Raw genomic sequence first — 27,595 nt, forward strand, 5'->3', positions numbered from 1 at the left:
ATGGTTCAGGTTAAATTTGAATAGAGCATTTTCCTAGAATGGCTTGTTTTTGGATTATGTTCTGGAAAGGTTGAAATATTGATATCATTGATGGGATGATTTTCTTGTGAATTACTTATAAATGTAATATGTAAGAAACTAAAATATAGATTAAATCTGTTGTTCTTAGACAATGATACAATATAACATGGGTTTGTAAGTATCATTTGGCTACATTGTTTATTAAGTTTAAATTAATCTTTATGAACTTAATGCTTTATGGATGATTTAATGAATGGTTGAATGAATCTTTAAAAATTACTCCATTGATGTAAGATGATATTTTTCACACCAAAAGCCTTCTTCGGGGTATATTATTAAAAATAAGAAAGAGTTATAGATGATTACTGATTTTATCAATTTATTTAGTTATGTATTTGACAAGGTCATGGAGGCAAACCATTTGGCAACGGAAAAAAATATATTACAAATTAAACAAACAGGTTCCAAGGCAAATTATCTTTAATGGAAATACAATGACACCACATTGTAACATTTATGAACCTCTACAGACTCCTGTAAAACATTCAACTACCAACACAACAGCCTGTTGCCAATCCAAATGACAGACTAAGTTTGTCAGTCTCAAAGCAGAGGCAGCACTTAAATTACTTAAAAAAAATAAAAAGTCAAGGACCGTAAAAAGGAAATACCACATCCTTATCTTCATATCCTTGTACACTCAATGCACCCTGTAGTTATCATTATGATGGGGTTTTCTTTTGATATTTCTGTAAGAATAGTTAGTAATTTCAGTCATCCCTCTGCAGTGCACTGAAATGTACACGTTGTCAACCCACTCGACCTTTCCAGTGGTTAAATCTATCCCAGCTTTTTCTAAGGGAGGAAACCTCAGAATTATGATGTTCCTGAATGATCTGTTTCGGGAACCATTTTTCGTGCTTTGCAAGACAATAAACGAGAGCCACAAAATCTCCTTGTTTCTTTTTTTATTTTTGTATATCTTAATACATCTTAATGGAGTAGTGGTTAGGGCTCTGGACTCGTGGGAGTCGTGGGTTCAATCCCAGTTGGGGGACACTGCTGCTGTACCCTTGAGCAAGGTACTTTACCTAGATTCAACGTAACAACCCAACTGTATAAATGGGTAATTGTATGTAAAAATAATGTGATATCTTGTAACAATTGTAAGTCGCCCTGGATAAGGGCGTCTGCTAATAAATAAATAATAATAATAATACAGGCCCCCCATACTCTTTAAATATTGGGGTTTTTTTTTGTGAAATTAATCCCTTATTCTTTAGGATGCAGGACAATGCAATGCAAGTGTTGTGATGATCAGAGGGGATGTAAATGTGTAAATTACATGGAGGAGTGGTGGGCTGGAAACAGAGACTGGTCAAACTGGAGTACTTTAATACTTTTGTGTATATTTTACTTAGATTGTTAGTTTCTATATAGCTTAACAATCAATTAGAAAAAATACTTCAGACGCCAAGCAGTCTTATAGAAAATAGAATGACTTACAGTTTTAGCCAAAAAATCAATTCTCTATGATGATAATGTCACATACATATTAAATACTTGCTTATCACTCCTTTAAGTATTATTTCAGGTCCCTGAATGGTAACGCTAATCAAGTAATTTTAGGAACTGCTCAAACAAACTATATGGATATATGCTATAATAAATTATTTCCAGGGATTCAAATAAGTGGTTCAAAATTAAATTAAAAATGAACACCTTTAAACAAGGAATAACCAAAACACTTTTCATATAATAGCTATACCTAGAGAATGCATTTTACTTAGCAGCCGCAATCTCCCTCACAAGTATAACTCAGCTTTTGATTGTACCCACTCAGAAGACTGGTATCTGTGGAATCTACCTGACATTCACTTTCATCGGGTTTCTAAACCTAGTTATCTTGTGATATCAAGAAACAGTACAAACGTCACAAAGACTCCCATTTACTGCACAGCCCTGCCACTAAATACTGTATTCCGTTGAAGGCAGAAACAGCCCTAATTGACTTTTTAAAATAAAAATTCAGGACCTTAAAAAGAAAAAGCTCAACAGAACTTGTCACACAATTGCTATAATAGATAACTCACAGAGTATAAATGACTGTGCATTTGATGATTATAACATATGTGTAAATGTGACTCTGAAAATCAAATATATTCAGAGCACACACATATTTTGGTAGGGTTTATTAATATATGGTGAATAATATATTCCTAAATAGTTTGTATATACTGTTTATATATTTAGAGAGATAGGGATTTTTACAAGCTTTTTATAATAAAATCACATATCTAGAGATTCCAGCAATACATACATAGAATATTACTGTAGCTGACCAGACTCAGATTTTTACAATTTCAGCACAGCTACAAAATGCATAGTCCTGGAAGGCGAAGGGGGAGGGGAGGATTTATTCATCATCCATCTTAATTCACAATGCCACTCTGAATATCCTAGCTGTGGCTAGTTATTTATTAATAAATACGACTATTGGATTGGCGACCAGCACAATGTAGAATGGCGAGGACCTGTGGAGCACCAGTCACTACAAGGGTCAGCGGGACAGATTCACTAGAACGCATTAACTCCTGAGGAAAGTTGTTTGTAAAACTTATGAAAAAACCACACTGTTAATGTGATTGAAACTGTAGACAAGACAGCCAGGGGGGATCAATAACTCTAAACACTGCCACACATCTTACCGACATTTAACTTACAGGTTACTGTAAACGTCACGTTACTTTCTATCAATGTGGTTATTGAAAAAGAAGGAAAGAAAGAAACCAGTGGTTTTCTTTATGACTTCTGTCCGTGTTCCTGCTGGGTCTTTCATACCGGGAATCTTTCCACGTCATTAGGACCTTCCCACAAGTTGTGCAAAGACAGAACAGAGGAAAGTGAACAACTTGAGCTGCATGGATTCCCAAAACCAATACAAGGTAATACATAATTAATGTACTTGAACTGAGAATATAACTATTGTTTGCGGTAAATAACTACAGAGTTTAAAACATGAATAAAGAAAAAAAATATCTGCTGTAATAGCTTCCACTTGCCACAACATTGCTGTTATGCTGTATTCCATAGCGTTACTGTTTACACGGCGTTCCCGTATTCAGCACGGTTGTAACTGAAAGAGATACGTAAGATGTAGTCCATGTTAAAACACTTTGTATCAGTTTACTGTCGCTGTTAAATTTGCGTCATTCAGTAGTTTTGGACTACTTTAGTTGTTTTTTTAAGGAGTTGAATTTAGGTTAATTTCAGGATGGCGACAACTGTGGGTTGTTATTATTGTAATAAAAGATGATAAAATGTTTATGAGAAAAGTATGTAGACTCGTCTGAGTTAAACGCTGCTCATTGGCACTGGTTAACCCCCCCTCGCCGTTTTGACACTTGGTAGGTGTGGGGGAGGTGCTGCTGGAGAGATATTTTGAGAGTGTTTATAACCTCTCACATGTACACGATTACCGTGATTATTATTACGCAGCAGAGGTGCTGCTGTAATCTGTCATGGTGAATTCTAACACGCGCATGAAGTCAATTTAAAGTTTTTGGATATTCATTGAAACTATAGTTTTAGCAAGAGGCCTTGTTTGCCGCGGAATGATTTACAGTAAACAAAACACAAAAACGTGATTGCAGGCCCTTAGATTTTGATACCTTTTGGAAGAGTTTATGAAAAGTAGTTTATCCTACAGACACTGTGTGCCAGTTCTGCATTTCTAAATAATTACAGATTACAACTGTAGAGCAGTTGGGATTGTCTTTTTGAAAACTTGACATCATCAATAGTGCATACCTGTGTTGTTCACTGAAGAATTTTGTTTTTTGATAGGCTAGATACTTTGCTTTCTTATTTAAGTGGTGTCAGCTAGCAGCAATGCTGTCATTGTTTTCCACCTGTCTCTTTCAGTTCAGACACTTGAATAGGAGGCCTCTGATTAGGGTTACTACTATACCTGGGACAGTTCAAGCCTTTCAACTCGCATCGCAATGCATTCTGGTGTGTTTTACCTGTCTCAGGTACCTTTCACAGCAGGATTACACTCACTAGAATGCATTGGGGTGTGAGTTGAAAAGCCTGGACTGCAACACTGCCGTGCTTGTCTTAGTTTAATGAGGAGGTATGCAGACAGCTCAGGGATCGAACACATGACCTGGTAATCCAGAGGCATGTCTGCTAACCGTTATGGCATCTGGCTGGTCTGAGGGTCCCATTGCATGAATCTGTCCACGTAATTGCTCTTAAGCCACATTTAAAATTCCAGCCAAAGCTGACATGTTTCAGTCAAAATGAGTTGTGCAGATATTCAGTTGTTGTAGTTCATCAGTTTTGATATGGACTGTGTGGTTAAAGAGCTTCTTCACAGTCATCAAAAAGTGCTGATTCTGTCAAACAGTCCACTGTTTCGAGTGCCCTCAGGCAGCATTTCAACACTTGTGAGTTGTTAATGCCCCTGAACTGTTTCTAATTGAACGGAAACCTTCTTGCATGGTTGTATATCCCTTGACTGATATATTTTAAGTAGGAACTTATAAATAATCTATTAGAAGTTGCAAAGGGTTGGTGCTATAGAAGTAGTTTTGATGAGTTTTATTCTAGATACAGAGTGTGGTGAATGGGAAGTACCAAGCTTCTTTATTCAATACAATATTGTTGATAATTATGCCCCACAGGAGATGCATATCTCAGTCGGCACGGATATAACGGAGGCACCTGTACGTATGTCACACTTAGAGTTTTACATTTAGTATGTAAAATATAGAACTGCTTATCCAACTGTGAAACTTGGTTAGGACATACTTGAGCGCAAGTTATCAGACAGTTACATTTATCTAGAGGACTTTATTTTAATGAAACGTGGTTAGGGCATTATTTTTGAGATGCTCAGAAACAGGAGATATATGGCCTCTGCTAGATAAGTTAAAGGAGTTGTCTCTCAACTGGGCTGTAAGAATGTGTGTATCCCAAAGATCATCTGATTAAAGTATGGGCCAGAACTGTGCAGACTCTTCACTGTACAGGTCTGGAGTAAAAGCACAGGTACTAAAGTCTGCTGCATCAACATCACATGTTTGCACATATGCTAACGCTCGGCTATTGTGATGCCAAGCAAATATTATTTGAAATCTTTTCATATACTGCACTTTCTCTAATAAATGCCTAACTGAGTATTACAAAGCTTTTCTGAGCTGTGAAAGGGGCTATTATCTTGAGAATGCTTATTTGTTTTTTCTTTAACTATTTTGTAATGAGATGCTATTCTACAGGGTAGTTAGAACATCACTTGGCTTTTTTGTGCTGCTGATGTGAAAAAAAAGATCTCAAACTGAAACACTTCAGCAAAGTTGCCCTAAATTCACGTTGACCCTTAACTGTGTGACCTTGGCTTTGTGTCTCGGTATCATCCAAATGAAAAGTTGTGAAGAAGGAAAATGAAATGATCTCAGGTGGCCTGCACTGGATTACATTTTGAACACTGACATCTTTTAAAGTCTGGTGTTAGAGCTGTAACACATCCGAATCAGCGCAGAACACTCTCTTCTCAAGTGTTGAAAGCCGTAGCTAAGCGTATTTGTATTGATTTGCATAGGCTTACTAAGTGCTTTCTTTAAATGGCAGCACACTCCAATGCTGCGTCCTGAGCTTTAATTAATTTACCAGTGCATCAGAAAACTTGTGGATATTCCTCTTTATTGAATTAGAAGACCCTGTTAGGGCTAGATTTGGTGCAAGGAGGGAACAGGTTGGTTATTGCAGAGTGTATTTCAATGGGCTTGTGATGGAGTTCATAAAAGCTCCACTTTCACAGTCTTTGATAATGAGCTGAAGGGGGTGAAGGGGGAGTGTTTCTGCAAAGCAGTTAAACATGATACCAGGTCAGGGATTATTGTATAGGGGGTTGGGGGTTGTGTGGAGGGGGGGGGCGGGGGTGTTGAAGCAGCATTGATATGAATTTGTTCTTTGTTACAGATTGGCCTGTGCTAGAAGCCCAGAACCAGCTTGACAGGCTTTTAGAATCTCAGGAGAGTAGAATTCTTCAAGTGCTCTGTGTTTTCACACAAGTCAGTGCAGAGAGGGCTGTGTCTCTGTGTGAGTGTTGGCCTAGGAGTTGTGTGTGTGTTAACAGCAACTGAGATCGGGCAGGTTCGGTTTTAGGATTTAAAATTTATGTCATGGGATTGTGACTTTAGGCTGGCCACGTAGAAAGACTAATATTGCATGGATAAACACTGGATTTGGTATCGTAAGTATTTTTTGGTATTATAAGTATGTTATTTTTTTAGGCAGTTAATATCAAATTGACGCTTTACAATCTGTGGCAATACATGTGGTTAAGGGGGGAAATCAGGCTGTTGATATGAAAGCTTGTTCTTCACCATGAATCTGTTGGAATTCAGTAGGAAGCCACTTTTTCACTTCATGTGTAATTTCATTCAAATTCCCACCACTCAAATACAGACTAAGACTGCAATAGTTAAAATCAGTTTATATATATATATATATATATATATATATATATATATATATATATATACTTTCATAATATTGGTTCTTAAGAACATTTTGTTTTTAAAATCTCTTTTTATTCAGAGTTTTTCAATATAAAACTGACTTCATCAGCAGTCTAGAATGGTTTCAAGAATTACGTAATTTATCAAAATATATTTTAAAATAAAAAACGTTTGAATATGTTTATTAGTAAGGGACCACCTATAAACTTAATATAAATATGAAAGAAGTAGAATCAGCTCATCGACAATATTGATGAGAACATTTAATTATATACCATGTATCATTTAAAAGGTATTTATTTATAGTGCCATTGAGGTCTAATGGAAACATACCCTTGTTTGTTTTTGGCTCAACGATTACATACAGTACACAGAGGTGTCCTGATGAGTAGGTGTAGGGAAAGACATGGCATCATTTCATCATGGAAGTGGTGAATGAAAGGTCTGTTTCAGTCTGTAATGGAGCTCCTGTGGAACTGATGTGTCCCTTGTCCACGAAGTATCAATTCATTATTTTTTATTTATGTGATAATGCAGAAAGAAATGTGTACTATCAATATCTGTTTTATACCTTTTCCTGTACCAGCCTTTTAGTCTATTACTTTGTACTTCATACTTTATACATAAATATACTTTAAAGTTCCAGTTCTTGTCTAAGCCAACCAATGTTTTTCCTCAAAGTGATTTCAGACGGGGGACAGGACGGGGGCCTGAGAATGCCAGTAAAAATGGTAGTAAAGTGCTAAAATAATGGAGATGTTCTGATTATATTTGCTCACTTTAATAAACAACTTGATTCTAAAAGCTCTGTTGAGGCCACAGGGATGTTTTACACTTCTGAGGTTTAGAACTCACCAGGATGTGATGACTGAAAATGATACAAAGTGACTCTGAAAACATGAAGAAAAGCCTTCCATGTTTACAAAATGTGTAAATATTAACAGTGCACTTACTGCAATAGTCAAAATGGTTAAATTGAACTATTTATCGATTGGGAAGAGAAGACATGAACTAGAGACAAACAGTAAAACTAACATTCAGAAATTTAGTGACTAATACTCCACATTGTAAAAACAGAAAAAAAAAACAAAGTCAATTAATGTCTGGCGGGATAAATTTAGGACCTAAAATATCTGGATTTAAAATATTTTGTGAATGGCTAAAAATTTAGCAGTAGTTTCCATTTAATTTCCTAAATGTTGAAACTTTAACATATCAAGAATGTAACCAATCAGAATTCCTCCATCACTTTTTATAAATTATAAAACTATTATATCATGAAATAAATTGACTTGCACTGTAACTGTGTGTACAAGTTTCAACGTGGCAGCTCAGCTGACCCCTAGTGCTGCTCTATTCCCTGCAACCAAAATACAGTACTGCTTTTAAAGTCTGCAAGCTTCCTGTATTATATATCTGCTTCCTAATTCCCTCCAGCCCATCACTCACCATTAACCTTATAAAGAATTTAAATTCATCCTCATCTTATCTTTTAGCATCTCTCCACACACATTGCAAAAACTGTAACTGCAGTTATCATAGTGGCTTCTTACAACAGTGTTGCTGCTGTCTTTTACAGCAAGGGATGAATGACCCAGAAAACACAACTGAGCAGAGTGTTAGATGTCAGGGCTGCTCGGGTTGTGCAGTAGCCCAGGGGAGCCGTGGTAGTTTAGGCAGGACAGAGATATACAGATTGCTTCTCCTCCGCTTGAGATCACACGACTGGCTTGTTGGGTTCTGTCTGAGCTGTCAAGAATTTCAAGTACAGGTACAGTTTTTGCTCTTATCATACATTGCAGATGTCCTGTTTGTTTTAGTGTCTTAAAAGTCAATGAGATATGCTTTTTGGGCAGCCTTTATAGTGCCTGGTAGCAGCTGTTAAAACGGAGCCAAGAATATCCCATAGCTTTAGCCGGATAGCTGTTAAAACATAGTCTAGCTTTGCTGATGTCATTGTTGAACAATTCAGTAGAGCCTGCAGTGATCCAGACATCATGATCAGCCTCGTCAGAGTAACTAATGGTAATGATAGCTTAATTGAGAGACCTGGATAGCCAGATGTATTGGGTTACATACTGGTACAAAGCTTATTTCGTAGAGCCTGTTGGGCCATTAAAACATTTTTCAACTCATGAAAGATACGTGAAAGCAAATTGCTATAGCAGTCAGCTAAATTATAGGTTTCCTGAAAGTACTTGCTTGTCAATGTTTCAATTCCTACATAATAGTTTTGAACAGAGTTTTTTTTTTTGGTCAGCATCTTGGCTTGGGATTACAGTTAGTGTGATGAGTGGGTCTATTGAAAATAAATAAATAAAACACTCTCTCTTGACCTATAGTTATTGACCAAACATTCAAATGACTTTTTGCTAATAAACCAATCGATTTCCCCTGGGAAGCCTGAGGCTAGCCTTATTCATCCACAATGTGTTGGATAGCTACAAAAGTACTGGATTTGATTTTGTATGGAATTACCCTTGTTGAACTTATTTTTTTAATTAATGAACAAATGTGTGATCACATGAGGAATATAGCTGTGATTGATTTGAATTTAGCGTGTTCTTGAAATTAACTATCAGTATTATTGGTCCTGGTCCTTTGCTTGTGTTTTATACTTAAATGAAACAGATGAAACATGATACCTAATTACTTCATGTGTGTAGTGTGTTGTAGTTCAGACTCACTTCATTTTGCAGGTTATAGTGTTTGAATGGGGGGGGCATTATAAAGCTAATAAGAGGTAAGAAATGTGATTGTAAAGCATTTGTTAGCAGTCCTTTAAGAACATAAAGAAACTCATGATAGCCATGGAAAACATGAGAACAACCTGTTCAGAGGAACAGTGGACTTATCAAACACAAACTTACAGTCCCTTTCTGCCTAAAGGTTTCAAACAAATGGGAATCATTTGATAGAGAAGTTCAGTTCTGTATTTATACAAACCTATCAAGCTGTTCCCATTCCTTACAGTTCCCTGGGAAAACAGCATCTGAGGCTGGTGCCTCAAGGATCCCCAGGGTGAATTGCTGGTGGAGAGTACTCTTAAGTTGCAAAGAAATATACGATTGACAATTGACTGCAGCAATTTATTACAGAGTCTTTTTACAATGCAGGTCATTGCAGCTGCATTGCTACAAATGGCTCAGACTGGGCAAGGGGGAGGGTGGCTTTGGTGCACAGTGTCTGACTGAGGGAACGTTAGGGATTCCCCGATGGGCTCTTTTCAATGCATCTATGGGTTGATGAGATGGGATATGAAGGGTGTGAAATGCTCTTCAAGGGCTGGCTTTTCATAGATTGATTGCTATAGTTTAACTCTTCATTGTCAATTCAGAAAATCAGGAATCCAACTGATTTTCATTGGAAAGCCTGATGACAGACTCCATTTGTTGTAACATTAACTTCATCCTTTGTTTATGAGATTTCTGCAGTCCTTGGAATTTGTCTTTGACAAGGTCTCAAAGGTCTCAATGCTTTAAAATGCATTTCATCACTAATGCCTCAGTTATTTTTGTTCTTGGCTACTGTAGATTTTTATACATTCATTTGCTGCAACATCCTGGTAACGAATCCCTTCCTGTAGGTGTGGGTCAGGATCTCTCCAAAGGTTAAGCTGCAGTCATACAAAGTGACCTCGAGCACAGGAAGTTAAGAGGTACCAGGAAGAAGCAATGTAAACACATTTTCAGTAGCACCAGACTTGAAAAATGTGTAAATTTAAAAAACAAAAGAAGGGAACAAATAAAACAACAAACCAACATATTTTTACCACTGTGTATTATTATTATTATTATTTATTTCTTAGCAGACGCCCTTATCCAGGGCGACTTACAATTGTTACGTTATTTTTACATACAATTACCCATTTATACAGTTGGGTTTTTACTGGAGCAATCTAGGTAAAGTACCTTGCTCAAGGGTACAACAGCAGTTTCCCCCACTGGGGATTGAACCCACAACCCTCCGGTCAAGAGTCCAGAGCCCTAACCACTACTCCACACTGCTGCCCCTGTGTAGGGGGACTATTTATAAGTAGGGGTGTATCGATTCATTGGGTAGCGTATCATACTAGAGGTATGTATCATTTGTATTGTGATACAAGACCAAAAGCTCATTGTAGTTCACCAAATGGTTCTTCCATAAATCTCCAAGTTGTTATTGTGAGTGAATAGGGTTGTATCCCAAGTAAAATGCCAACTATAGTACAACTGCTGTGCTATTTCTCACAAGATGGAGCAACTTTCAATCTTGAATCAGTGTGGTACTGCTCAGCACCTTCACACTGATGTACAGATACATTATTAACACTGTTGAGCATCAATGACGCATTCCCAGGAGCCCTTGCAGGTTTTGTCCAATTGTTTGGGGCCTCCACATGCCAAACTTTGTTTCTCTGCAGTGGCTTTTGAGTCATCCAGCAAAATAGTGAAATTATATATACTTTACAGTGACTTTCCTTTTTTTCTTTTTTGTAAAAATATTGTACCCATCTACTGTTAGGGAGATTTTTTAGGACGGTAGGAGCTGCTTGAGGCCTCTGTATTCAAAGATCTTACAGCAATGGCATTGGTATCAAACCTCCACATGATACAGTAAAGTTTGGATGAGGTGGCAGTTGGACAGATGGGTTGGGGAGTTATGTACGTTCCCACTATTTATCACAGCTACTGTCTTACCTTATGAAGTATTACTGAAGCTGATATTGTGCTTAGTACCGTCATCTGCAAAGACATCCTGAGATTATACTGTAGATACCTGAGATCAAAAAATTGACTAAAAAAATATGTGAGGGTAGACTAGATGAACCAAACCAATTGGGTCACAGTATAACTTACAAACCCCTTCATTTATTGTGTGAGTTACTTATTTCTGGTTTGCCTATCCCTTATTAAATCCTGAAAAGTGAAATCTGAAATAAAATTGGGCTTAACTGATCACATAGTTTGAATGGTGGGGGAGTCCGTAAAACCATTAAATTATTGCACACGTGCTTTCAATTCATTGACATTGGTTGTGAAATCTGAGACAAGTTGTTAAAGATGTCCTTCAAAGCAGCTTGTCTTGCAGATCCCATTATATGTCAGGAGATGCTTGATATAAACTGTAAACTGTACAACTGGTGCCTCATTGTAGTCTGAAGTCTTTGCAATTGAGCATCACTTCAGTATAATTGTACTGTAACCTTGCAAAAGTGCAAGGGAGTGTGTGTGTGTGTGTGTGTGTGTGTACTATAAAGCACACAAGCCTGTAGTTTCTGCTCATGTCATAAGCTGTAATTGAGACTAACCATCCATATTTTTAGTAATTGGATTAATACCGACTTACATTTTACAAACCCCTCTGTTATTCTGAACAGTCCCAAACACCCCCGAGTCCCAATTAGTTTGGGTAATAGAGGTTTTACTGTATTCCATGCCACAAGTTTACAGTATGTTATGGGCATAGCATTTCCAATTGAATTGATACAGTGCTAAGATGGCTGCCTTTTATAAGGTGGTATGGACATTGCTCCCATGATGCCCTTTCACAAGCATTGCATTTTCATTTTATGGTGGAACAGTGCAGTCTATTAACAATGGCTCCCGATCACTGAGTGATGAAGAGGTATTTCATCTATGTAGTAGGCCTAATACTAAAAGAAACTTTGACAAGAAATAGAAATCTAAGTCCTTCTGAATATCATCAATCGAATGTAGCCCAATTCATTTGAAGACATGCAAAAGACCTCTAGTAGAAAAGTTTGTCAAAGAATTTTGTAAAGGGGGTGCACCGTACTTTTCAATCTAGGTAAAATGAGCATTATGTGCTATACCTTTCATTTGATACAAACAGATAGTTATTTCAGACTGCCATCATATTGCCTGAACACAGAATGCTGAATTATCAAATGTCCATCTGGTTGATACTGGGTAGATGCAAGCGATGTGTTCCTTCCCAGTATTGAGTTATTATAGTCATGAGACTACTTAAAGTAATTGAAGAATGCCTCTGATTTATCCTGATGACAACATGTCTCTGCGATCAGCGCCTGACATTAATGAACACACCAGGCATGTCTACCCACTACCCACTTCATCAGTCATCACTTAATCCTCTGCAAACACATCCTGCCTGCTTGATTTCCTGGGGTTGTTTCAGAAATGACAATAGCATTTCCTTGCTTATGATACAGGCTGAAGTTGGGGACTGGGTAAAATAAACTCAATTTAGCACACACATGATTGATTGTCCACATAGTCCTCACTGTGTTGTTGGTCCATCGTCTGTTACCACCAACAATGTTAAGTACAGTTTCACAAAACAACCAGAAACTTGGTAGAAGGTCAGATATAACCGAGGTCCAGATTGCTATTTAAAAGCAGTTGGATCACAAATTTCACTACTGTAACTTGAGTATTGTTTTTTTGCAAAACAACCAGAGAACTGCTAAGAAGTCAGATACAACCCAAACAGTTGGATCACAAATTTATAAATTGCTCAGTTCCGGTATTACCAATGAAATTACCACAATACTCTAAATGTATACATTTTTTTTAAAGAAAAAAAAAATATATATATATATATTAGATGCAACCTAAGCAGTTGACACACACGTTCCTAAATGGGTCATATTTACTGTTTGAAGTTTCCACCATCAATAGGAATTCAAAATGTACAAATTACTGATGTTTCAGAATCATGAGAGGAAAAAGAACATGCCAGGGGGAAAATCCATTGATGGACTGATTATCCCCGAACAATCAAAAGCTTCTCTCTGATATGAGCTCTTGTCACGGACAAGCACAAAGCACAAAAAGAGAATAGAGCACTGAACTACAAATTGACATGCTGCAGACTGGCCAAACCACAAATTACAGGATAAATCATCCTTGTCCTTTGAACTCCCAATGATAAAAGCTTAGCCTGTATGGTTTAGGTTTTTTATTTCATGTACACAGTGTGACTTTTATGAGAAAATAGTTCCAGTGATAAGTAACACCCGGGCCTCAAGGGTGAAGTAGCGTTTAAGAAAGGTTAAAGTGTTGGAAATGGCAATAATTAGCTGTGTTTTATATAAGTCAGCTAAACTGTATTTTTGTATCTGAGGGAATGTTTATATTGATATCCTTTTTAATTGACAACTTGTTTTCCAATTAAACCAACGTGCAGTGCTCCCTCTTCGTTTTGCTATCTGACACACACATAACACTTGCTAATTGTGAAGTAGAATTGGTTGGATAATAGAATGGTATTGTCCTGAACTTATCTTGTCTCTTCCTTCTTTTGTGAATTTCAGTATCAGCATGCCACTTCAAGGATGAAGCTATCAGGATCAATAAGAAAAATCACTGCTTTCCTAGTGTCTCGGCCAAAAAGTACCGGAACGCTGAAAGCACCATATGGTCTTCCGAATTCCCAGTAGCAGCTGCCGGGGAAAGAATATTCTAAATATGCTTCGATGCAACTTGCAGTGGCATCTTGTCTTGCTAAATTTCCTGACCTGTGGCCTGGAGATCTGTGTGGCAGCTGGGATTACATATGTTCCTCCATTACTCCTGGAGGCTGGGGTTGAAGAGCAGTATATGACGATGGTCTTAGGTAAGCTCTAATTACAAAGTGAAAAAGAGGAGTGATTCATTAACAAGGCATTCTTTCCTAATAAATATGCAGTGTTTATGATATATGGTATTGCACTGTAGAGAGAACTAGTCAGATTGCATGTAAACTGCACTTTTATTAATACAATGATGAACTTAAAACTTAATATAATGAGTCAATATTAATAATACATTAATTGTGTTTTCTTTTTGCAAAAAAAAGGCAAAAGAGATTATCAAGATCGGACCAATTCTTTTTAATTGTGAATACAATATATAATCTGGATGACCCTTTTTCAGATAATCAGACAATTAAATGAAATACATATAATGTATGAACATAATTGTTATATGTTCATTAGTTTACAGTATATTGTACTTTCAAATATATTCAGATGCCTGAATTGGTATTCTTTAATAATCATTTCCCCACCAAGCTGAGCACTGGAAGCAGAGAACGTTAATCTTGCAAGGAGCTCTGGAGACCTGCAGGTGTCAGTAATTAATTAACTGATTAAGGAAATTAAATTGGTCCAATTAGGTAATTGAGGGTACAGATGGAACAGGTACCTGAAGGGCTTGGGGTCTCGAGGACCCCTGCTCAAAGAGATGTAGAACTGACAGAATTTGGCAAGTTTCTTCAGTAATAGATTGCACATCAAACAAATAGAGAACTCGGTTATGTATGGCTGCTAGGATTGTGACAGGCATTAAAGTTCCACATTAGCTTTAAGGTGTTCCTCTTGACCTATAAATCCCTTCCTGATCTATATTTCTGACTCCAAACCCTTAAAGTCAGCTGAGGTCTTCTGATATTGGCCTCACCATTCTCCTCCTCTGAGTGGCTACTTGCAGCCATTCTGAACCATGATTTTGCAATGCTGAGACTACAAATGTATAACCTATAGGTAATGAGAACCCACTTATGTGTGTGCACTGGCTCTGAGGAACATATTTATGGAGGCTCTAATTCTGGAGATTAAAGGAAATGGATGAGGCAGATTACGTTAAAAATAATAGGGTCAGGCAGTGTGCCTGTCAGAAAGTCAGTAAACTATTGAAAAAAAGGCTGCCCTCCTGGAAGTACAGTAGCTGCTGTTTATAGTTGTATAAATACAATCAAAATCCATCCATGAGATTGCCTTTATATAATCCTCTATGTTTCCATACATTTATGGTCCAAATGTTTTTAGCTTCAGCCTTACTACCAGTTGCTGATAGTGAAAACAGTTAAAAGTAACAAACATGTTTTATATATATATATATATATATATATATATATATATATATATATATATATATATATATATGTATATAATTAGCATGCAGCAGTCACACGTGAGTGTTACTGGTAGCAGATACTGGCAGCAAGGTGTGCTTTTAATCTTCATCTTTGGGGTTATTCTTCATTCAGTTTAGGTAGGCCGAGGGCTATGGAATGGATGAAAGGGCTTCATTGTACTTGATAGTTTCTTTGACTGGCAGGTCCTTTGATCAGCATGCTCTGAAATGAATTACTGTAAGCAGCAGGGCCCTTTCATCTGTTGAACAATGTAAAGTCTGGTTATGTTTCAGAATTGAATAGGATGGCTCTGTCTGATACTTTAGCACAAGGTGTTGATCAGTCTGTATGAAACCTCTAAGATACATTGGACAAGCTAACAAATAACTGCTCGTTGGAACCAGGCAGTGAAATGATATCGTTTCAGTGTTTCTTGTTGGTATGGCAACCAGCTTGTGTTTTTTTTGTCACTTCCTTTCTGAGATTGGCTGATGTTCCAATCCTTTAAAGATGAGCATTGTGTGTCAAGGGTGCAACTCCAGGAAGCATGAAACCTGAAAGCTAGTTGAAATCCTCCAGGGAAGCATGAGACCTGAAAGCTAGCTGAAATCCTCCAGGGAAGATGAAACCTGAAAGCTAGCTGAAATCCTCCAGGGAAGCATGAGACCTGAAAGCTAGCTGAAATCCTCCAGGGAAGCATGAAACCTGAAAGCTAGCTGAAATCCTACAGGGAAGCATGAAACCTGAAAGCTAGCTGAAATCCTCCAGGGAAGATGAAACCTGAAAGCTAGCTGAAATCCTCCAGGGAAGATGAAACCTGAAAGCTAGCTGAAATCCTCCAGGGAAGATGCCTTACAGTAGAGAAAGCATGAAACCTGAAAGCTATCTGAAATCCTCCAGGGAAGATGCCTTACAGTAGAGAAAGCATGAAACCTGAAAGCTAGCTGAAATCCTCCAGGGAAGATGAAACCTGAAAGCTATCTGAAATCCTCCAGGGAAGATGCCTTACAGTAGAGGCAACATGAAACCTGAAAGCTAGCTGAAATCCTCCAGGGAAGCATGAAACCTGAAAGCTAGCTGAAATCCTCCAGGGAAGATGAAACCTGAAAGCTAGCTGAAATCCTCCAGGGAAGCATGAAACCTGAAAGCTAGCTGAAATCCTCCAAGGAAGCATGAAACCTGAAAGCTAGCTGAAATCCTACAGGGAAGCATGAAACCTGAAATCTAGCTGAAATCCTCCAGGGAAGCATGAAACCTGAAAGCTAGCTGAAATCCTCCAGGGAAGATGAAACCTGAAAGCTAGCTGAAATCCTCCAGGGAAGATGAAACCTGAAAGCTAGCTGAAATCCTCCAAGGAAGCATGAAACCTGAAAGCTAGCTGAAATCCTCCAGGGAAGCATGAAACCTGAAAGCTAGCTGAAATCCTACAGGGAAGATGAAACCTGAAAGCTAGCTGAAATCCTCCAGGGAAGCATGAAACCTGAAAGCTAGCTGAAATCCTCCAGGGAAGATGAAACCTGAAAGCTAGCTGAAATCCTCCAGGGAAGCATGAAACCTGAAAGCTAGCTGAAATCCTCCAGGGAAGATGCCTTACAGTAGAGGGAAGCATGAAACCTGAAAGCTAGCTGAAATCCTACAGGGAAGATGAAACCTGAAAGCTAGCTGAAATCCTACAGGGAAGATGAAACCTGAAAGCTAGCTGAAATCCTCCAGGGAAAATGCCTTACTGTAGAGGGATAAGTTCCCATCGGGACTGAGTGTGGAGATCTGGATTCATGTAACTGCAATGGGACAGCTGAGCATTTTGTGTTAGGAGTCGGGCACCTTTTCCCTTAGCCCTTGTGTGATATAATACATTCTTCATAGGGAGGCTGTCTGTTGGACCAAGCGTCCATATGCATGTATAGCAGTTCCATCCATTTCTGGTTTTACTGTAAGTTTAATAAGACCCACCTAAGCTTGTTACCTATACAATGGGGCTAATCAAGCTTGTAGAAAAACCTGGAATGGGTGAAACTGCTTTGCAATATGAGTTGTATTTCCATCCCTGATATGTCACAGTTAAATTTTTACTTATTATCCCATGTTAAATTGAACTCTAGACTAGAAACTGCATGTAGCGCAGTAGTGATGGACATGGGATTTTTGGCACAGTATTTGTGTGTTTAACCTTTATTTTTTTTTAAATGGAGGGGTAAAGATCAGGCTTTATCAAGTAAAACCCCAAAAATCAGAACTCCTATTAATAAATGTATCCCAAAACCTGAATATGTACATATTATTGTCTAACTTATATTTTAACACAGCTATGTGTAAAACAAGATGCTTAAAAATGTGATGAATAAAACAAAATTCCATTTCATTTAGAGAGCATACAGCCAAAAACTTATCAAGTCACTTACTGTAGTTCCTCTAGGAAACATTGATTTTGGGGGAGTGCAAAAGTTATTGCAAAACAAACAATATCCTGCATCTGGATTCTGAAATCCTCTGAAACTAACAAAAGACTTAAACTGCTGCCAAATATCCTGATTTACCTCAACTATTACATAGTGTTTACAGGCTAGACTATACCTTTGCGCTAATGCAACTAAAAGCTTATTCATCAATAAGCCTTTACTGTGGTTTATTCTCTAAAAGCCAATGGGTTTATGAAAAGCTTTTGATATAATCAAAACAAATTCCATGCATTTTGACGCAAACACCAGTCTGACAAATGACACAGAGAACTTTTGTAGGCTGTGAACGAGTAATAGGTTTCACAATCTCTGTCTGCAAGAGACCACTGAGGTATGATGTCAGAGTCCACTCTAGTGTCAGTCTGGATCTGGACTGTACTCAAGTACCCAGATGTTTGCACACCCTGGTGAGAGTTTTTTCTGCTTTTGCTGATCATAGGCTAACATACTGGAGAGGTATTGTAGTTTGCACAGTAGTACATGGTAGGCAAATGTTTGGGTACCGGTTGACGCAGATTTCAGAAATGTCAACTGCCCTTTCAAACATATTTCTCCACAACTCTACCTTTTAAAACATAATCTATAAAACCATTAAACTAATAAAAGTGATCTGGTGTATGAACAGAATGCATTGTATGTCTTAGAGATTGATCACTTTATGCTGGAAACGCTGACAAATCATCATTTATGATGTACACACTGCATACACAACTGTACACAACTTTTCTGTGTTTCAGTACTCTAATATTGCCAAGGTGTTTTACTGACTAACTTTTCCCACAAAGATAATGAAACATGAGGACCTAACCTCTGTACCAGTGGCTTCCCAGAAGTAAATGTTACAGCACCACCTGGCAGCGAAGGATGATTTCGATTCATGTTGTTAGCCTGGATCTAATTGCTAATTGCTTCTGTGTAGAAATATGACTGGTCAATAAATCATCTTTATGTTTATCACCTAACCAGACAGTAAGGTTTCAATCTATTGTTTGTTCCAATTATCAACGTAAAGATTATGTCTTTGGCTCTGATATCAGAAATCATCTCTTGGGACTGGAAAATGTAATATATCCTTAGCAGTTTTTTTCTCATGTACGACATGTTCTAATATTAATAATAAAAACTAAAATAATAATAATAGCTAGTAATAATAACAACAACAGTAGGTATGTTCAGTTAGATAGTCCACCACACCTTTAATACTTCAGAAAGCATATTGGAAATAATTTGAGATACAGGTGACATTGTTGTGTGACCTTGCCTCTGACATTTATTCCTTATTGTGGTCATGTGACTTTTTGGTAATAGAGGTCAAAGGCCTTGACATACTAGCTTCACAGGAGATGCTTTGTTGTTGGTTATGATACACTCTTTTTTTCCATTTGCATTTTAACTGCTTTCTCTATTTGCAGGGATCGGGCCAGTCTTGGGACTCCTGTTCATACCTCTGATCGGTTCAGCCAGTGACCACTGCACAAGCAGCTATGGCCGGAGACGGCCCTTCATCTGGCTGCTGTCTCTGGGGGTGCTGCTGGCTTTGTTCATCATCCCCCAAGCTGACATGTTCGCCTTCTACTTCAGCTGGGGCGGACGGGCCATGCACGTGGCCTTCCTCATCCTGGGAGTGGGCCTGCTTGATTTCTGCGGCCAGGTCTGCTTCACCCCGCTGGAAGCTCTGCTCTCTGACCTGTACCGGGAGGAGGAGGATTGTGGGCAAGCCTTCGCCATGTTTTCCTTCATGGTCAGCCTGGGCGGCTGCATCGGCTATCTGCTCCCAGCCATCAACTGGACCGACAGCTACCTCTCCGCCTACCTCGGCGGTCAAGAGGAGTGCCTCTTCTCCTTGCTCACCTTCATCTTCATTGTAAGTGTCCTTGTCACCATGAAAGTCTCACAGGAGCCCACCTACCCCTCAGGGCGCCTGCTGCTGGAACCAAAGCCTTCAGAGAGTGCCAGGTCTGTGTCCCGCTCCTGCTGCTACCTTCTCAAGTGCAAGCTGAGGGTCTTCAAGTCAGGCCCTCTGATTTGCATGTTGCGGACTTGCTGGTCAATGACCCCGGCCATCTACCGCAGTTACTGCCACATTCCCCGCGTCATGAAGCAGCTGTGTGTAGCCCAGCTCTGCAGCTGGATGGCCGTCATGTCCTTCATGCTGTTCTACACAGACTTTGTTGGGGAAGGGCTTTACGAAGGTGTCCCCAGTGCAGCACCAGGAACCGCATCAAGACTTCGCTATGATGAAGGTAATGATGAAGGTAACAGTTTCAGATAATGAATAGTGTAATGGGACTTTAAATCATGAACTCTAGTTTTATATATATATATATATATATATATATATATATATATATATACACACACGCACACACACACACTTATTTGAATTACAAATAATTTATGCACAGTTTTTCAAACAAACTTGTTTTATTCAAAGCTGTAGTGGTTAAACTAAACACTGTTATATGAGGAGGAGGTTAAATGTTAGCAAAACTTGCAAAGAAAATGTACAAAATGAAATTTACTGGTTGCATAAGTATTCAGCCCCTTAAGTCAGTATTTGATAGAAGCACCTTTTGCAGCAGTTACTGCTTTTTTTTCACAATAGGATGGTGAAATTTTTGCCCATTCTTCACAGGAAAATTGCTCCAGTTCTGATAAGTTTGTTGGGCATTGTCGATGCACTGCAGTCTTCAAGTCTTGCCATAAATTTTCGATTGGATTCAAGTCAGGACTTTGACTGGGCCACTCAAGAACATTAATTGTCTTCTTGTTCAACCACTCCAGTGCGGCTTTGGCTTTGTGCTTTGGGTCATTGTTCTGCTGAAATGTGAATTTCTTCCCCAGTTTCAGAGTCTTGGCTGACTCAAACAGGTTTTCCTCAAGGATTTACCTATACTTTGCACCATCCATTCTCCCCTCTTTCCTGACAAGTTTCCCAGTCCCTGCTGAAGAGAAGCATCCCCATAACATGCAGTCTAACAAGGATGAGCAATACTTGAAGATAATATCCTTAAGGAATAGAAAGAAGACAAGCGTTGAATTGACAATAGAACTGGCAGAAAGCACAGGTTGCTCATCCTTGTTAGACAGCTTTTTGGGTCTTCCAATCCTGGGTTTGTCAATTACACATGATGTTTCTCTGTACTTGTTGATTATGCTTCGGATACCAGACCTTGAAATTCAAGTGATGCGAGCTATTTCACTCAATGTTTTTCCTTCTTTATGCAAGTCAAGGTTGTTATAATAGTAGAAAACACTAGTGGAGGCTTTGAGCAAATTGTTGATGCTCATAATGCATCAAAGTAGAAAAATGCAACATGTCTAGTGTGGTAAATGTAGGCTTATTGTTTAATGTATCACATGCCTACTAAATATACAATAAACGTATTCTCTGTTGTTGTTTTGGTTTGTACTTATTTAAGCACATGCTGTATTATCCTGCTGCATGTGCTGTGCATAATAATCTTGCAAAGAAGGAAATGGAAAATCTTTATAAATCTGAGCTGTATAAAGACAGATAAGAACATAAGAACATAAGAAAGTTTACAAACAAGAGGAGGCCATTCAGCACATCTTGCTCGTTTGGTTGTTCGTAGCTTATTGATCCCAGAATCGCATCATGCAGCTTCTTGAAGGATCCCAGGGTGTCAGCTTCAACAACATTACTGGAGAGTTATTGTCAGTAGAGTGCTTCTTACACATTTTTGCATCTGAGCCCAACTTCACATGAAAAATCTGTAATTCCATCAAGGCTTTACAATGATGTATAAAGTAAGAGAGTTACTTTATCAGTGGAAGCTTGTGCAACGTCCCTGTATATCAAAAGCGAACACTGTCCTGTATCTCACAGTGTCCAACAGTGTCCTGCATGTGGATTCGGAATCCTCATGAAAGTCAATGGCAAAGAGATTTTTTAACTTGTCATATGAGATTACTGCATTAGAAATTACTTTAGATTAAGATGAGTACAAGAGGCTGTGACAAGAATTGATCAGCAGATTTCAATGTTCTTCATTTCTAGTGGCACATAAATAGTTTTAATGTTCCGTTTAGTCTTGTGATGTAAAGAGCCAGTGATTAAATTAAACAAACAAAAACAAATCCTGCCATGTTGTGCTTTATCTCCTCCAGGTATTCGTATGGGGAGCCTGGGCCTGTTTCTACAATGTGCTACCTCAACGTTCTTCTCAATAATCATGAGCAAACTTGTCAAACTGTTTGGGTCTAAGAGAGTCTATTTGGCCAGCATGGTCAGCTTCACCTTCTCTGCACTGGTGATCTGCCTTTCCAAGAGCATTGTGCTGGTCACCATGATGTCTGCACTAACCGGATTTGCTTATGCCACACTACAGACCCTGCCCTACACACTGACCTGTCATTACCACAAGGAAAAGGATGTAAGTGCAGAAGGGATACTAACCTATGATTACATAAAGAAGAGTTTGCATCCAACAGTACATAATGAGGCTGTAATTCCCTCAGTTACTCATGATTTATATGTCCCTGAAAACTCAAGATGGAATTACAACTTTATGTACAGCAGGGTGTGCATTATTTGTTAATAATAACTGGTGAGCATTCTTTTTCAACAGGCTCTTCCAGTTGATATTTCCCTTAATAACTGTCCGATTATTACGGGAAACACATGCTCATTATCACCAGCAACAGAGTGCGACTCCAGAGTGAGCTGTCAAACTGAAAGGAATTCCAACCGTACCTCACATAGTTGCTGTCTTCTCTCACTCACTTCAGGAAAAATTGCTCACCAGAGATTATAAAAAATACTGCATGGGGTAGTGTGTGATAAATGAGAATTTAATGCCCACCCTTGGGGTGGGATACTTCGCCCTCGGGGTGTCTTCGACAGATATCCTTGTGCCACCTAATGTTCAAGTTTTAAACCACAAATATAGTTTTCTGTCTTTTTTTTGGTAACAGTTGCCTAAGCGCAATATTGCAATTATTGCTTACATATCACACACGACCCCATGCATTATTCTCTGTAGTTAGTATTTTCTTGTTGTTGAATGTATTTGTTCTTCCTGGTTCTGATGGGTGGTTTGTACAGCTGTTCTAAAGGAAAAGTTGGTGAATATGGTTGTGTTTATTAACCATGAATTAATCTGAACTTTTAATATGTGTCAAAACTTCAAAAAACATGCAACATGCTGTATTATGTGAAAACTGTAGATATGTACTAGTTATACCATTAACTTCAGTGCATACCTTCTGTAACTCTTGTGCTGTTCTGTCTATTCCAGATCTATATGCCAAAAACAAAACCCAAAAATATGCTTAAAAATGGAATCACCATAACCAGAGAGTCGGTTTATCTGACTCCAGATGAACAGTGCACCATAAATCACAACCACAAACAAAACGGACATGTGTATTTTGAGCCAGAGCACGCAGGCAGTTACGCTGCACAGAATGACTCTGCCAGTGGTGGTGATGGTGAGGAGGAGGATTTTGGGAAGCGTGGCGTCGGCTTGGACTTTGCCATCCTGGACAGCACCTTTCTGCTCTCGCAAGTCTTCCCCTCTTTCTTCATGGGGATGATCGTTCAGTTTACAGAATCTGTTACAGCTTACATAGCCTCCTCCACTGTCTTTGGCTTGATTGCGATTTATTTAGCCAAAAGCATAGTGTTTGACCAAAAGGACCTGAAATTCTGAGAGGATGAAAAGAAAGAAGAAAAAGAAGGCGATGGAGCAGCATTAAAACTGCTGCCAACTGAGGTAGTATTTTTAAACATGGCTGTTGGAAAGGTCAAGTGTTATTTTTCTGTTACACCACCCTTCCTTCATTTCCATGTCTATATAATATATATATATATATATATATACACACACACACACACACACACACACACACACACACACATACACAGTTGTAATCAAACATTTACGTACCCCAAAGGAAATGTATAATGTCTAGAAATTTCTCGAAAACAAATAATTATAGAAAAAATCTTTTGTAGCAAAAGTTTTGCATTTGTGGATGAGGAACAAAAGTTACAAGAATTAGCATTTTTTGGAGTTTTATATATATATAGTTATAGCTATAGCACTGGTAGGAAAATGGAAAGTGTATGTTTAATATTATTTCAGAATTTTGATGTATATTCAGATATTCCTTCATTGACCTGGTACCCCACCAAATTACCCAACAAAACAGGATCATTCAGTGGAATGTGCTTTTGTTGTTTATTTCAGACTGCAGTATGATACTCTACTGTAATCACAAACTTGAAAATGTTCATCCCAGCTATACATAAATATATATATATATATATATATATATATATATATATATATATATATATATACACTGTCAAATGATCATCATCAGAATTAAGCTAGAGCACCTCATACAGCTGTAATAGATATGAAAATTGAGTGCTCCTCAGGACTGTAGGGCAGGGTATTGCCAGTTTGTGGGGGCCCAGAGAAGTCTTGTGTTGCAGACAGAATTGTGTGTCAAGGCAAAATATGTATGTTTGTATGTGTGTGTGTGAATGAATGTCTCTGTATACATTTATCCCACTATTAGACCAGGCCAGATTTCCAACCTGGTGTTTCGATGTCAATCGGGAACAATGAAGACAACTTCTTTGTTGAATCGATAAGCTTTATTATCAAGAGGCTTGTCCTAAAGCTGCTTGCTTTTTTACTGTGTCTCTAACATGTAGCTGCTAACACAGAGTGTGTCTTAACATAGAGTGTATTGCTGGCTAATGATTACAGCAGGAAAGTATTTTACTCCTTACACCTAGTGCGCCATCTAGCATCTTGACGGCCATGTATCATAACACCTGGGAAGTTTTAAGCTCCAATATAAAATATATATATATGAAGAAAAAGCGTTTTGGAAATGTAACTTATATTATTATGTACTATTGTGTGTGTGTGTGTGTATATATACAGGGTGATTAGAAAATAAGTTTACTGCATCAACGGACCATATCATTGATGTGGTAAACTTACTTTTAATCGCCCTTGTGTGTGTATATAGATATAGATATAGATATAGATCTCTCTCTCTCTCTCTCTCTCTCTCTCTCTCTCTCTCTCTCTCTCTCTCTCTCTCTCTCTCTCTCTCTCTCTCTCTCTCTCTCTCTCTCTCTCTCTCTCTATATATATATATATATATATATATATATATATATATATATATATATATATATATATATATATATTATGAGAGAGAGATATCCCTATGGGAAGTCTTTAGTAACCTGTATAGTCGAGGGGGATTGTGTGTAAATGGATGTGTGCGGGTGGTTTTCTATGATGCTTAAAGGATTTTACATTTAGATTTGGCTAATAAGAGAAGATGGCAGTGTGATATCCACAGCTTGTTGTCCTAACTGATGTTTCTAAGTGTCTTCAGAACTACACACGTCCAAGCTTGTTTAGTTTTTGTGCTCGGATTAATAATACCAGGACTAAACCCCTCTCTGGCATCTTGCCGTGTTTTTAACAAATTCTCAGGAATGAACCAGTTTGGGTGTAAAACTGCTTGAGGTATTGTTAGAGGAGCTCTTCATTTATCAGAGTGTGTCTCTCTGTTTACCTGCCTACCTGATAAAGCTTTCTTTCATAAACAGTACAGGGTGATTTCTAGACAACAAGAATATTATTAAAGAGCATGTCTTTATCGTTTCGTTTCAGGTTTACAAGTAAACAGTCATGTTGGACAGGAATTTAAAAGTGCTCATAGGCAAGAGGCCTTCATTAACCTCTATTTACTTAATAGATACCGGAATATCAGCTCTCCTCGAACACTTAGTGTATAGGCCTCTGAAAATGATGTTTGTTTGTTTTTTTGTTTTTTTGTCTACTTGACCCCAGCATTATTAAGAGCTGTTTTACCTCATGCTTTGAATGTTTGACAACATTTGACCTTCCAGGTGTCTCTTCATTTTTTAAAAAAAATCCTGGTTAACCTGGGCCTTTCATCTCAGTGTTTTTAAACCTTTTATATTTTTGACTTCAGATATTTGCAAGGTAACTGCATTCTGTAAACACAGTATAAGATTTATACTACTGCCATAGGATATACCTTTTATCTCAGAAAATGTGACTTGCCCAGTTGCATTGAGTACTTGTTTTGGTACAAATAAATCGCTGGATTTTTATGAGTAGGAAAGGCAGAACTATGATTCTAATTTACTGCAAGTGTCTATACAAATTGCAACATTATTTTTGTAAATACGTATTTATTTATTGTTCTTAAGCACATATTGTAAACTATTTTGCATACATTTTGATAGTCTCTCTTGTAGTAATGTTGAGCAAATTAAATCAGGTTTTTATTAAACCTAACCCTAACCTTAACCCTAACCCTAACCCTAACCATTAGCTAAAAATGAACAATGTTTGTTAACAGTTAATAAACTAAAAAAAAAACAGCCCTTAAAATAAAGTGTGACCCTCTGTTGTAACTTAGCTATGAGGGTATGGGCTCTTTATAATTACATTATTATAGTGTTGTTTCTTTTTTTAAAGATTTCTGAATAATTATAATGAGATATATATATATATATATATATATAATATATATATATAATATATATGAACTGTTCATTCCTGCAACTAACCCAATAATGACATATTCATATGGTGCAATTATCCTTACAGCATCCCCTTTAGCCTAAAGGTCCTAGATATGTCGCTAGATATGTGTTGATAAAAACAATTTCCTTCCAAAAATAAGACTGTGGACTCATTGCCAATCAAATTGGCTTGTAGAATGATGTGATCCAGGAATACACCATTTACTGAAGATGACATACAGCCCTGGAAACTGTCCACATCGTCACTGATTTCAGAAAAGCGAAGGACTTGAAACATGATGATGAAAACATGCTTCGGGTTCAGATAATGTGGAGCTGCATGAACAGATCATCTGTGCTGTAAGTGTTGGAATGTCTTGAGCTGTAAAGTTTATGTTTTTCAACCAACATGTATAGACACCGTCTGTTCCAGTAAGCGTGTTGCACCAAAAATAACATGTAGTAGGCCTACCACTAAACCATTTCATCAGTGCAGTGTTGAAAGCCAATGTCTATCCTGAAGTGGAAAAAGAGGCAGTGATTCAAACACTGTTTGAAACGAGTTCAAAGTCTATGCAAAATCTATTATTTTTTATAACTTAAAATAGTCGTTGGGTATTAAAAACTATAACAATCCAAACAGTTAGATATATTGCTATTAAGGAAGTCTGTAACCAATAACAAGCTCTATGAGCATTGTACAGTCATTTGTGGCTGTATTAAAACTTAATTTAAACCTGAACTGTTTACAGGACTGTTTTTTATCAACTCACCCTTTTTCGGTCCGTGATTTAAAGGAACTGCACTACTATAAAAATAAACCAAGAACAAAGTTATTCAGCCTCAATGGCCTTCAGTTATGCTTGAATCTGTGAGGTTTTAATTGCTTATCTCACAAATAAAATTACTTTTGTCTACTGGCGAGTTAATGTTAGTTGCTTGTGAAATGCTATCATGTGAGCTATAATCCTGAGTGTACCCTCAAATCTGTAAAACCTACTTGTTGTCAAATGTTCTGAAGCATCTTATGGAAATACACTTTAAAAGCACAAATATTGTCATACTGTAGCTTGTTAATATTTCATTTGGTTGTATGTATGATTATGCATTCTCCCTGTTCTTTTTCTATATACATGCAATAAATATTTTGAAATATATCATAAGGTAGT

At 37.8% G+C, this 27,595-nt stretch overlaps 1 protein-coding gene across 2 annotated transcripts; it reads left to right on the plus strand.

Moving 5' to 3' along the window:
* The first annotated feature begins 2,531 nt into the window (after positions 1–2,531).
* Positions 2,532–27,583, plus strand: LOC117420128 (solute carrier family 45 member 3-like). Of its 2 annotated transcripts, none has more exons than XM_058985674.1 (6): positions 2,532–2,966; positions 13,828–14,129; positions 19,282–20,124; positions 22,001–22,266; positions 23,131–23,607; positions 26,623–27,583. In XM_058985674.1, exons 2-5 carry the CDS (start codon positions 13,931–13,933, stop codon positions 23,542–23,544), a joined length of 1,722 nt encoding a protein of 573 aa, XP_058841657.1. In that variant the 5' UTR covers positions 2,532–2,966; positions 13,828–13,930; the 3' UTR covers positions 23,545–23,607; positions 26,623–27,583. The 2 variants fall into 2 exon arrangements, with proteins under 2 accessions (XP_058841657.1, XP_058841658.1); XM_058985675.1 differs by having other exon boundaries at positions 2,533–2,966; positions 19,282–20,112.
* Positions 27,584–27,595: the final 12 nt, after the last annotated feature.

The sequence above is a fragment of the Acipenser ruthenus genome, chromosome 14 (genome assembly GCF_902713425.1).
Source record: "Acipenser ruthenus chromosome 14, fAciRut3.2 maternal haplotype, whole genome shotgun sequence".
Taxonomy (NCBI): domain Eukaryota; kingdom Metazoa; phylum Chordata; class Actinopteri; order Acipenseriformes; family Acipenseridae; genus Acipenser; species Acipenser ruthenus.